Here is an 11890-nt window from a genome sequence, read left to right on the forward strand (position 1 = left end):
CTCGTGGGAGGCAGCAGCTGGGAGGGGAGGGCAGCGTGGCCACGGCTCTCCCTGGGTGGGATCAGAGGGGAAACTCGGCTTTTTTGGAACCTGCACGACTCTCCCCTGTGGAAAACCTCTCATCCCTGAGGCATCCCAGCAGGTTTTCCCTGCAGTGACAGGAAAGCTCGGGGGACACGATGCTGCTCCGCTGTGTCGGTGTGTGAAGGTCCATCCCATCACCGCCAGCCCTCTTTTATCCCAAATTCTGAGCTCCCTCCACCTAAAATCCCCATTCCCTGTTGCTGTCCCGGGAGGAATTCCTCCCTTGCTGGCTGTGGGGAGGCTCTAAGTGGTTCAATATGTTGGCAGTTGCCTCTGGAGTCGGACAGCAAACGCTAATGGGATCTCAGTCTGTGCTCCGTCCCAAACCCGCTGGAAGGGGTTTAGTGCAAATTGGATTTGCAAACCTCTCTCGGGTCCCTCTGCCCTCGGCAAAGCTCCGTAATCCCCGGCGGGAGCCTGGACGAGCCGGCTCCTTCCGTGCCACGAGGAATCCGGGATCCACGGGGAGGAGAGGAGGGAAAGCTGCGGGGGAATTCCCCCAGTGCTGGGCATCACCTGCGCTTCTTGCTCGGGGTGGGGTTGTGGGATGTGGATGGATGTTCGTCCCTCGGGGAGGAACCCGGGGGCTGGAACTCCCCCATCCCACCCCTGGCACAGCTCCTGCCTGGCTCACCCCAGCCTGCCAGCAGGAATGTTGGGTTAGGGTGGGATCCGCTTGTCTAGGGGTGAAAATGGGAATTATCCCTGAAGGGATCGTGCCAGCACACTTGGGACTTGTGGAAAAGGAGAAGTGGAACCCTGGAATTAATACGTGGAGTCCTTCAAGCTCAGTTGTGCTCCCAGGGTGTTCTTCCAAAGGGGGAACTGAGGAATGCTGTGGCACAGTGACCCTGCTTCCAGGGTGTTTTCCAAAGGGAAAACTGAGGAATGCTGTGGCACAGTGATCCTGCTCCTGGGGTGTTCTTCCAAAGGGGGGACTGAGGAATGTTGTGGTACAGTGACCCCCCCTTCCCAGGGATTTGGAGGGGCTGGAGCGTGTTGTGGCACCGCAAAGATGGAAAACCCTAAAAATCAGGGAAAGGGCAAGCGGCCAGAGCCGCGGTGTGGGGTTGATGCTGTTCTCCCAGCCCTCTTCCCCTCGTGCCTCTGCCTTGTCTTCCCCTCCTGGATTCCACCGAGGGCTTTTCCTTTCTTGGGAAAACGGGAGATTCTGCCCCCCAGATACCAGCGGTGTCGAAAGGGGGGCCCAGAGCAAAGCACATCTGGGGCCTGGGCTCCGTCCCGCTGCCAAAATTTGAGCTTTTAACCCTCTTTCCCGAGGCACTGGGATTGTTCAAACAAGCCCCAGTAATTAGTTTCCTCTGACAAAACCGCCCCTTTTTGGCATCATGAGGTTGTTTAGCGCTGGGGGGGGGTCGGATACAAAAATAATTGACATTCAGAGTCTGGGTTTTGGCACGAGAGGGAAAATCAGGGCTGGAGAAACATCCCTGGGGGGCGGAGAAGGACAACACAGCAGCACCCAAGGGCGCCCGGCAGTGGGTGGGGGGTCTTTGGCTGGTGTTATCCCTGATTTCCTGCACGTCTCCATAAACCAGCCTGGCTTGGGTGGGATCCTGAGTCACGTATTTTTATTTTCCAGGCCCACCAGCAAATGGGATCTGGCTGCAGGGGGGGGTTTCTTGCAGGGTATTCCCACCTCGTTCCCTGTCCTGGTGTTAATTCCTACTCTCTGCTCCCGCCCTGAATCATTTTGATATCAATTAATCTCTAATTACTCACCTTCTTCCCATAAAGGGCGGCTCCTGCTGCTGCTTAGACCTGATGGAATCGGCTTAGGGAGGTTTTTGGGTTGCTGCAGCCGAGGTGACCTTGGTGGAGCTGTCACACCTTGTCACACCTTGTCAGGGTCGGTGGGGACACGGAGTCACCCCTCCCACCCCTGGAGACCACAATTCAGGGACCAAAATTTGGGGACCACCAGCTGAGACCACGACCTCGGATCTCACACCACCCACCTCCACCCAGAGAGGATTTTTAAATACTTTTGCTGCTTTCAACTGGAAGAAGAACGAATATCCCCCTCTCAAAATGTGCTGTTTTCAAGGCTTTTCTCTCACTGCTGGGGGGCGAGGGGGGCTGGGGGTGCAGGGCTCGGCCAGGTGTCCCCAGGATGTCCCCAAGCCGGGCTGGGTGAGCCCTGCAGTGGGTTGTGCTGCATCAAACCGGGCTTTTCTTTAATGCTGATTTATATTTCAGCTGCATTTCTGCCTCCGCTGTGTCCCGGAGAGAGTGACGGAGTGGGGAGGGGGGGAAACCACGGGAAGCCGAGGATGGAGGGGAAGCAGCAGCATTATTTGCCCTTGCAGGGATGGGCTAAGCCCAGCTGGGGCTGAACTGGTCCCAAACTGGTGCCAGGGGAGCAGAAATCACCGCGCTTGGCTCCGCATCCAGCGGGATTCCCTCCCCCCCCGGCGCCCGCTGCGTATCCCGGTAATTAATGACTTGAAAGCCCAGGTGAGACCTCCAGGAAAGGAATCAAAGGCTCTGCTGCCGCTTTCCAGGGCACGGATGAATCCCGCTGGGACAGGGGCCTCCCCACGGCCCGGGGCACGCGCCGGAGGGTGGGAATGGGAATGGGAATGGGAATCCCGCGGGAGGGACGGGAGAGGGTGAGAGGGGTCAGACCATCCCCGGGGCCGTCTGGAGGATTCCTCGGAGAAATCCAGCCCCCAGACAGGGCTGAGTGGAGCTCTGGGGGCTGTGGGGAGAGGCAAGTGGGTTGTGGCTGTGGGGTCTCCGGGCTGGGGGCGCTGGCGGTGGGTTTTCCATCCCGGTGAGTTCGGCTCGTGCCCGTGCAAACTGGCACGGTTCAGGGGGCAGGAGGCTGTCCCTGCCAAGCAGGGGTGGCTCAAAGTGCCCCCTGGCCCTGGCACAGATGGGGATTTTCCTGCCCTGTGCTCCTTTCCCTGCTGGGGTTGACCCCAGCCAGGGGTTGACGCTCCCTGTTCCCGGAGCGGAGCTGGAGTTGGGATCGTGGGGCTTTTTCCCTCCTCATTCGTACACTCACTGTTGGAAGAGGAAAAGCCAACAGGGCAACTCAGATCAGGGTTTGGGGCTTTTTTTACTCCCAACACTCCTTGTTCTGGGGCCAGTTTGGGCATTTTGGGGCCACTTTGGGCGTTTGGGGGCTGGTTTGACCCAGGGGCACGGACCTTCTTGCTGCACTCCGGTATTCCCAGTGCAGCATCCGTCCTGGCTGGGGGGGTGTTGGAGGGGTTCCATTCCAAAAAAATAATGTTAGCAGCTTGTGATTAGTTTTGGGGAAGGTCTGAGGCAATTTTGGGGAAGGTCTGAGGCAATTTTGGGGAAGGTCTGAGGCGATTTTAGGGAAAGAATGAGGAAGTTTTGGGGAAGGTCCGCAGGGATTCTTGAGGAAGGTCTGTGGAAGTTTTGGGAAAGGTCTGAGGCAATTTTGGGGAAGGTCTGTGGAAGTTTTGAGGAAGGTCTGAGGAAGTTTTGAGGAAGCTCTGAGGAAGTTTTGAGGAAGCTCTGTGGAAGTTTTGAGGATGGTCTGTGGAAGTTTTGGGGAAGGTCTGAGGAAGTTTTGAGGAAAGTGTGGAATTTTTGGGGAAGGTCTGTGGAATTTTTGGGGAAGGTCTGTGGAATTTTTGAGGATGGTCTGTGGAAATTTTGGGGAAAGTCTGTGGAAGTTTTGGGGAAGGTCTGTGGAAATTTTGGGGAAAGTCTGTGGAATTTTTGGGGAAGGACTGAGGAAATTTTGGGGATACTCTAAAGTTTTGGGAATGGTCTGTCCAGGTGGCCTCTCCACCACCCCCATCCCCTCCACGACCAACCCTCCGAGCAGGACCAGGCGTTGAACCGAAAGCTGCTGCCGGAGGAGCCGCTTTCCAGCAGCCCCCGGAGCTGCCGCACCATGAGCCTGGATGGAAATTGTTTAATTCCTGCGGGATGAGTCACGGGGGGAGCCGGGATTTCAAAGCCCGCTTGGCTCCCATGTAAGGCACTCAAATAAACAGAGTGTGGCAGGTGGAAGCTCTCTCTGATGTCCCGTCAAGGACTTGGTCTTTCCAAGTGTTTCGTGTTGCCAAAAATCCTTCGACTCCATCCATTCTTGCCACGGCTGAGGCCGAGAGCTTGGAAAATAATGAATCAATGCCCGGAAACGTGAATCGACGGAAAATTTATGACACACTTATAATGTAATGTCTTTTGGGTTCCCCTGCTTTTGAAGCATCAGCACCAAAGGTTTTGGCGTCTCCTCCTTCCCCTCTGCAGCAAGGAGGATTTAGGGAGAAAGGATAAAGCTCCCCTTCCCCTCCCTCGTCTCACTTTAAGGAGTCAGTGGATGGTGGAAAGAAGTCGGAAAAAAATCAGGACAATCTGCTGGAAAAATTGGAAATGGGGGTGAGGAATGAGAGCAATGGGAAAGAGTGAGAGTGTGGAAAAGTGAAGGGTGTTGGAGAACCCCAAGTGCTGCGTTTTGGTGGGCAAAAAATATCCCTGGGGCTGGAGTCGCCAGGTTTTGATTTATCAGGAAAAGGCAGTGGAAACACGGACACTTGGGAGTTTGGACACTTGGAAGGAAGGAAACTCCACCTGGAAGGGAGACTCGATTGGTTTGGTTGGTTTTTTGCTGAGCAGTGAGGGCGGTAAAGCCTTGGAAGGGTTTCCTGAGGGAAAACCTGAGGGTGGATTTGTTGGATTTTGGCCCCCTCGGAAAGACGGGAGGCACGAGGAGCTCGTGGAGGGTTTTGGGAATCAGGTATCCACCTGCTCCTCCCCAGACCAAGTGGTAGGAGTTGGCTGTGCTGCTGCTTTGTTGTTTTTCCTTAAGATTTCCAAGTCTTTGGGACATGGGGCGGGTTTTCCTCTGCCTGGGAAGCGGCGAGGGATGAGAGAGGGGCAGGTGATGCCAGAGGAGGTTCAGGAGATTCCTGAGGGAGTGGTTTTTCAGTGGCTCCCGCCAAACAGGGCAGGTTTTGGGGCTGTCCAGCCAGGAAGGGTCTCCTGTAGGATCGAGTTTCCCTCTTGGCAGCAGGCACGGCACGATCACGTCCGTGGATTATCAGGAGAAGGCAGGAAAACAGGGAGCTTGTGGGCTGTTCTCCAGGAGAAAAGCTGAGCTCAAACTTTGGCCTTTCATCAAGATCCCTGGGTCCCTCCCTGGGATCATGGGGCTGTGAGTGCCCAGACACGCCAGGATTCAGCCCAAAAGCACCCTGTGGATCACAGGTGGTGTAACTGAGCCCTTGGAGCCCCTTCCAGTGCCCAAAGGGGCTCCAGGACAGCTGGAGAGGGACTTGGGACAAGGGATGGAGGGACAGGACACAGGGAATGGCTTCAAGCTGAAAGAGGGGAAATTAAGGTGGGATATTGGGAAGGAATTCCTCCCTGGGAGGGTGGGGAGGCCCTGGCATGGGTTGCCCAGAGAAGCTGTGGCTGCCCCATCCCTGGAAGTGTCCAAAGCCAGGTGGGACAAGGCTGAGCTTTGCAGTCTGGGGCTTTTTAGAGCGAGAGAAACCCGGCGGCAAAGCCCGGAATGACTCCGCTGTTGTTGTTTTGCGCGTTGGAACCGGGATTTTAAAGTCTTTCGAAAGGTCACAGGCGAGTGGGTGGGGGCCAGAATTCCTGGCTGCCGGAACAGGAGGCCTTTTTTTTTTATGGGACGTGCAGCGAGGCTGAAACCTCTCTCCTAAAATTTTATGGCCTTGCAACGAGCCAGAGGCCCTTTCCCAGGTGGCCGGATCGAGTGTCACCGGCTCTGCTCCGTCACAGCCCGTTCCTGCCCGGGGGGCAAAGGGGGCTGAGCCCCCCCAGGCCACGAAGGTTGAGCTCAGGGGGGTTTTGTGTGACCCCATTTCTGGTTGCTCACCGTGGAATTCACCTCCTAAAAGGCCCCGAACCGGCTGCTGGAAGCTCTTTGTCCCCCTGGAGAGCCAATGGCTCCCGTCTGACCCCATGTGGGGTCCCTTCCTCAGCTCCCAAACCTTCTCCTTCCCCCGAGGCTGCTGCTCCTTCACAAATCCTTCATTTCTCTGAGTTTTGCCACCTGTCCAAGGACCAAGTGCAGCTCTCTTGGTCCTTCACCCTTTAGCCCCAGTCCTGGGAACTGTTTGATGAGTTCTCAGTGCCCCTTCCCTACTCCTGCTCTTGTTTGCCAAGGAGAAATCGGGATTTAAGGGGCCTGATTATCGTGGAGTCATGGAATGGTTTGGGTTGGAAAGGACCTTGACTATCATCCAGTTCTACCCCCTGCCATGGACAGGGACACCTTCTACTATCCTGGGTTGCTCCAAGCTCATCCAACCTGGCCTTGGACACTTCCAGGGATGGGGAATCCACAGTTCTCTGGGCCACCTGTGCCAGGGCCTCCCCACCCTCCCAGGGAGGAATTCCATCCCAATATCCCACCTAACCCTGCCCTTTTCCTGTTGGAAGCCTTTTCCCCCTTGTCCCATCACCATTCCCACTATGTCCTATCATGATGATGAACGTAGGTATGAACACATCCAACATCCTCCATCACATTCCAACATCCTCCATCATCCTCCAACATTCCCCATCATCCTCCAACATCCTCCATCATCCTCCATCATCCTCCAACATCCTTCAGCATCCTCCAACATCTTCCAACATCCTCCATCATCCTCCAGCATCCTCCAGCATCCTCCAGCATCTTCCAGCATCTTCCAGCATCCTCCAGCATCCTCCACTGTCCTCATCATCATCCTCCACCATTCTCCATCATCCTTCATCATCCTCCACCATCCTCATCATCCTCCCCCAACATCCTCCATTATCCTACAACATCTTCCATCATCCTCCAACATCCTTCATCATCCTCCATCATCCTCATCATCATTCCCCATCATCCCCCATCATCCCCCATCGTCCTCCAACACCCTCCATCACTCTCCTGCAGGATGGGGAGCCCAGCTCTTCCTTGTCTCCATGGGATGGGGATCAGCAGCAGGCAGGGCTGGTGCCATCCCCCTCTGGTGCTCCCAGTGCTCCCACCACCCTCTCCCACCTCCCATCCCACTCCAGTGCTTATCACCGCGGTGTCTCGGGCCCGTTGGGATTCCATCCTCTTTCCTCCTTATATGGCCAAACTATTCTTTTTCCTATCTTGGCGTTGTTTATAGCCCAGCTGAAAATATTTAGGCTCTGGCTGGATTCTACAATTGCCCCGTAACCCACGGGGTATCTGATTCCTGGTAGTTAACATGGAATTATCTGCATCCCATAAAACCGAGGGATGTGGCCATGAGGAGGGTGTTTGTTTTCTGCAACAAAAATGAGAGCAAACGTGCCAAATCCCAAATTAAAACAAACATTTCCCCCCCTCCAGTAAATTATATTTGACCAATATTGTGAAATTGAGATTGCTGGGGTTTTTTTCCCTTTCTCCTTTTTTTTCCCCCTTTCTCTCTTTCTCTCTCTCCCTTTTTTTTTTTTTTTTATTACCCCCCCTGGAAAATTTTATTTGCAAAGAAAAAAATATTTGGAGTTTGAAACAAAAAAAAAAATAGGGGGCAGGAGGCAGCTGGGAGTCCGTGCTGCTTCCCAGAACCTGGTTTTGATGGGATTTCATGGCTCAGAGCCCAGGGATGGGAGCACAGACCCCGTTCCCCCACTGCAGGGTCAGTGGGAAAATCCCACCAGATCCAACCTGCTCGGGATGGAGATCATGGAATGGTGGAAGGGGAGAGCCCAACTGGCCTTGAGGGACGTGCCAGAGGGATTTGGGGTGGGATTTGTGCTTTGGGAAGCTGCTGGGCTGTGGCTCTGGGTGATTAGCACGGCCGAGGGTCCCGGTCCCACTGCTGGGATGCTCCAGCCCCCCTGGTCATTTTTCCTGAGGTTTCCATGTTTTTGGCTGGTTTTGGTGGAGCTGCCATGTCGGTGCTGCTGGTGAGGAGGGGTTTGGGCTCTGGTTGCCCCTCTGGGTAAGGGGATGGCAGGAGGGGATTCCTGGTGCTTGTGGAAGGACTGGGACACCAACCACACCAGAGCGGGGTGAAGGAGGGTGAGATGGAGCCGGGGGCTCCTCCCAGGGGAACTTCCCTGCAGAAAAGCCCTCACAGGCTGGGGTGGCATCAGTTTGCCTGTCCTTTCCCACTGTGATACCGGCCCCCGGTGTGAGGAAACCTGGATGGAGGGAGGGGAGGTGGGAACCCAGCTGTGTGTGGTGGGAGGGGCTGGGTGAGGCCACCACCTCGTCCCCATTGGTGCCACATTGTGCCCCTTGCCATTGCCTTGTCCACATTGGTGCCACCTTGACCCTATTGCCATCACCTTGAACCTGTTTCCGTCACTTTGACCCCAATTCCATCACCTTGACCCCATTTCCATCTCTTAACTCTGTTGCTGGCACCTTGACCCTATTGCTGGCACCCTGACCCTATTGCCATCACCCTGACCCCAATTCCATCAACTTGACCCCATTTCCATGACCTTGTCCCTATTGCCATTACCTTGACCCCAATTCCATCGTGTTGGCCCCATTTCCATCACCTTGCCCCCACTGGTGCCACCTTTTCCCCATCTCCATCCCCTTTTCCCCATTTCCATCCCCTTCTTCCCATTTCCATCCCCTCATCCCCATTGGTGCCACCTCACCCCCATCTCCATCCCCTTGTCCCCATCTCCATCTCCTTTTCCCCATTGGTGCCACCTCATCCCCATTTCCATCCCCTTCTCCCCATTTCCATCCCCCTGTCCCCACTGGTGCCCCCTCATCCCCTTTGCCACCACCACCCCCCAGACCTCCCTCGCCCACCACAGCCAGTGTTCCGACACATCCCTGGGCTCCTCCGTGCCTCCATTTCCCTCTCCCAACACCGGCCCAGCCTCGGGGAAGGAGCCAGAGCTGAGGGGACGCCGGTGATCCCACAGGACACGGAGAAGGGGGGCAGGGAATTGGGGCAGGGGGACAGGGAACTGGGGGGGGGACACGAGGGCTGCATAACAAGGATTTTTTGTTTGGCCTGTTTTGCAGAGCTCCAATGTCCTGACTCGCTCTAAGATGAGGGTATGGAAGTTCGCAGCCATCGCATCGATGCTCCTCAGCTCCATGTTGTCCATCTTAGTTTGTAGGGACATGTTCAGCAGAAACCGGGAACGCGGCCCCTTGTCTTCCTCGCCGTCTTCCTCACGGGCATCCTCCTCCTCCTCCTCCTCCTCCTCCTTCTCCTCCTCCTCCTTCTTCTCCTCCTCCTCCTCGCTGCCAGCAGCTCCACGGAGATCCCCACGGGCCCTGCAACGCCACGGCTCTCTGCTCTCCCAGTGTAAGCTCCTGCAGCCCCGTCCCGGGCTCACTGCCCCCCCTGATCCCACACTTTTCCCTCAAAACCCCCGTTGGGTTATTCCCCAAACATCCCCTTTGCCAGGATTTAGATCCTTAAAAAGGATTTATTTAATTTTGGGGCAACAGGACACCAAACCCTGGTGTGAACAGCCCTGCACGGAGGGGAACCCAAACAGCTCATCTTGCTGCAGAGAAGCTGCTTTTGTTTTTTTTTTACTTTTTTCTTTTTTACTTTTTTTGGCTCCAAATGGCTTTTTTTGGGAAATTCTTTTTTTTATTATTATTATTATTATTATTATTATTTCCGTGCTATTTTTTACAAATGGAAAATGTCAAACAGGAGCTGAGGACGAGGGGACTGGCAGCGGCTCCCCCTCCTCTCCCTGAGGGGGCTGGAAACCTCCACGTGTTTGTTTGGATTCCAAAACCAGAGGAACAGCTTTTTTTTTGGGAGGTGGAAATTTGGAAATCGATGACAAGCTGTCAAGTCGTGTTTTCCTCTGCCTTCCCTGCACCTCCTGCAGAGCTGAGCTGGATTGAAGCCTGGATTTAGGGTTGGGACAAAGGGCTGTGGGTGTTGCCAGCAGTGACTGGGGACAGTTTGTGTGTTGGCTGCTGGTCTTGGGGTTTTGGGGGGCAGCTCTTCCCCTACCCCAGGCCAGAGTGAAATGGTTCAAATGTGAAATTTAGTGGTGTTTGTCCCCAAATCCACCTGCCCCAAGGGATCTCCATCCTTGGGGATGTCCTCCCAGTCCCAGGGAATTTCCACCTTGGGGGATGTCCTCCCACTCCAAGGAACCTTTATCCTGGGGGATGTTGTCCCATCTCAGGGGATCTCCATCCTGAGGGACATCCATCCACCCCAGGGGAGCTCCATCCTAGGGAATGTCCACCCACCCCAGGGAATCTCCACCCCAGAGAATCCTGAGATCCTCATCCGTGGAGGATCCTGCCATCTCAGACAGCCCCTCATCCTGGGGGCATCCTCCCAGCTCCAAGGACATCCTCCCACCCCAGGAAATCTCCATCCTGGGGGACATCCATCCATCCATCCCAAAGGACCTCCACCCTGGAGGATCCTGAGATCCTCATCCCTAGAGGATCCTCCCATCTCAGGTGACCTCCATCCTGCGGGACATCCACCCACCCCAAGGCACCTCCATCCAGGGATGGATCCTCATCCCTAGAGGATCCTCCCAACTCAGGTCACCTCTATCCTGTAGGACATCCTCATCCCTAAAGGATCCTCCCATCTCAGGTNTCATCCCTAGAGGATCCTCCCATCTCAGGTGACCTCCATCCTGCGGGACATCCACCCACCCCAAGGCACCTCCATCCAGGGATGGATCCTCATCCGAGGGACATCCACCCACCCCATGGCACCTCCATCCAGGGATGGATCCTCATCCCTAAAGGATCCTCCCATCTCAGGTGACCTCCATCCTGAGGGACATCCACCCACCTCAAGGCCCCTCCATCCACAGGGAGGGTCACCCTCCCACCCCAAAAAACCTCCATCCTGGGGTACATCCATCCATCCATCCACCCCAAAGTACCTCCACCCTGGAGGATCCTGAGATCCTCATCCCTAGAGGATCCTCCCATCTCAGGTCACCTCCATCCTGAGGGACATCCACCCACCTCAAGGCCCCTCCATCCACAGGGAGGGTCACCCTCCCGTCCCAGAAAACCCCCATCCAACACCCAACACCCAACACCCACCCCTCCAGGGGCATCCCCCCACCCTCTAACCCCTCTCCCTTCCCTTGCAGACAGCAGCCTGCTGGAGAGCTACACCGAGGGCGAGATCCGCCAGCTCGTCTCGGCGCTGGTGGAGCGCTACAGCCAGGCCATGAACTCGGGGGGCCACGAGCTGCCGCTCTTCCCGCGGGCCGGCAGCCGCCGCAAGCGCGCCCGCGCCCGCCACAAACCCTGCGAGCTGCGGGAGCTGGAGGTGAGCGTCAGCGAGCTGGGCCTGGGCTACGAGTCGGACGAGACGGTGCTTTTCCGCTACTGCAGCGGCACCTGCGAGGCCGCCGTGCGCAGCTACGACCTGTCGCTGAAGAGCATGAGGAGCCGGCGCAGGATCCGCCGGGAGAAGGTGAGGGCCCGGCCCTGCTGTCGCCCGCTGGCCTACGACGACGACGTGTCCTTCCTGGACGCCTACAACCGCTACTACACCGTCAACGAGCTCTCGGCCAAGGCGTGCGGCTGCGTGTGACGCGCCGGGGGTGTCCCCACGCGAGGGGAGAGGGAGGGAAGAGGCGACGCCCCAGCGCCCGAACCTCGCCGGGCCCACCAGGATGGAGCCCGGAGCGGCTGGAGGAGGAGGAGGAGGGACTGAGCCGCTGGCACATCCCGAGGACTTAGAGACACGGAGGTTGTCGGAGCGGTGACGGCTGCCTGGGGCTGTTGTGCCCCCCTTGGAGGTGGCCCAGGGGTCCTTGTGAGCCCCTCCAGGGGTGGCTCAGGGGTCCCTGTTGCCCCCCTCCCAGAGGTGACGGCGGGTGT

At 56.5% G+C, this 11890-nt stretch overlaps 1 protein-coding gene across 1 annotated transcript; it reads left to right on the forward strand.

Moving 5' to 3' along the window:
- Nucleotides 1–9097: 9097 nt before the first annotated feature.
- On the forward strand, nucleotides 9098–11600 carry NRTN (neurturin). The gene is made up of 2 exons (XM_025896200.2): nucleotides 9098–9359; nucleotides 11152–11600. The coding sequence occupies exons 1-2, from the start codon at nucleotides 9098–9100 to the stop codon at nucleotides 11598–11600; spliced, it is 711 nt and encodes a 236-aa protein (XP_025751985.2).
- Nucleotides 11601–11890: the final 290 nt, after the last annotated feature.

This window comes from Manacus vitellinus, unplaced genomic scaffold (assembly GCF_001715985.3).
Source record: "Manacus vitellinus isolate BGI_N305 unplaced genomic scaffold, ASM171598v3 scaffold_64_pilon, whole genome shotgun sequence".
Lineage (NCBI taxonomy): Eukaryota > Metazoa > Chordata > Aves > Passeriformes > Pipridae > Manacus > Manacus vitellinus.

Coding starts and splice junctions, on each gene's coding strand:
- NRTN (XM_025896200.2), top strand. CDS start 9,098: ATGAGGGTATGGAAGTTCGCAGCCATCGCATCGATGCTCCTCAGCTCC. Junction 9,360..11,151: donor CGGCTCTCTGCTCTCCCAGT/GTAAGCTCCTGC, acceptor CTTCCCTTGCAG/ACAGCAGCCTGCTGGAGAGC.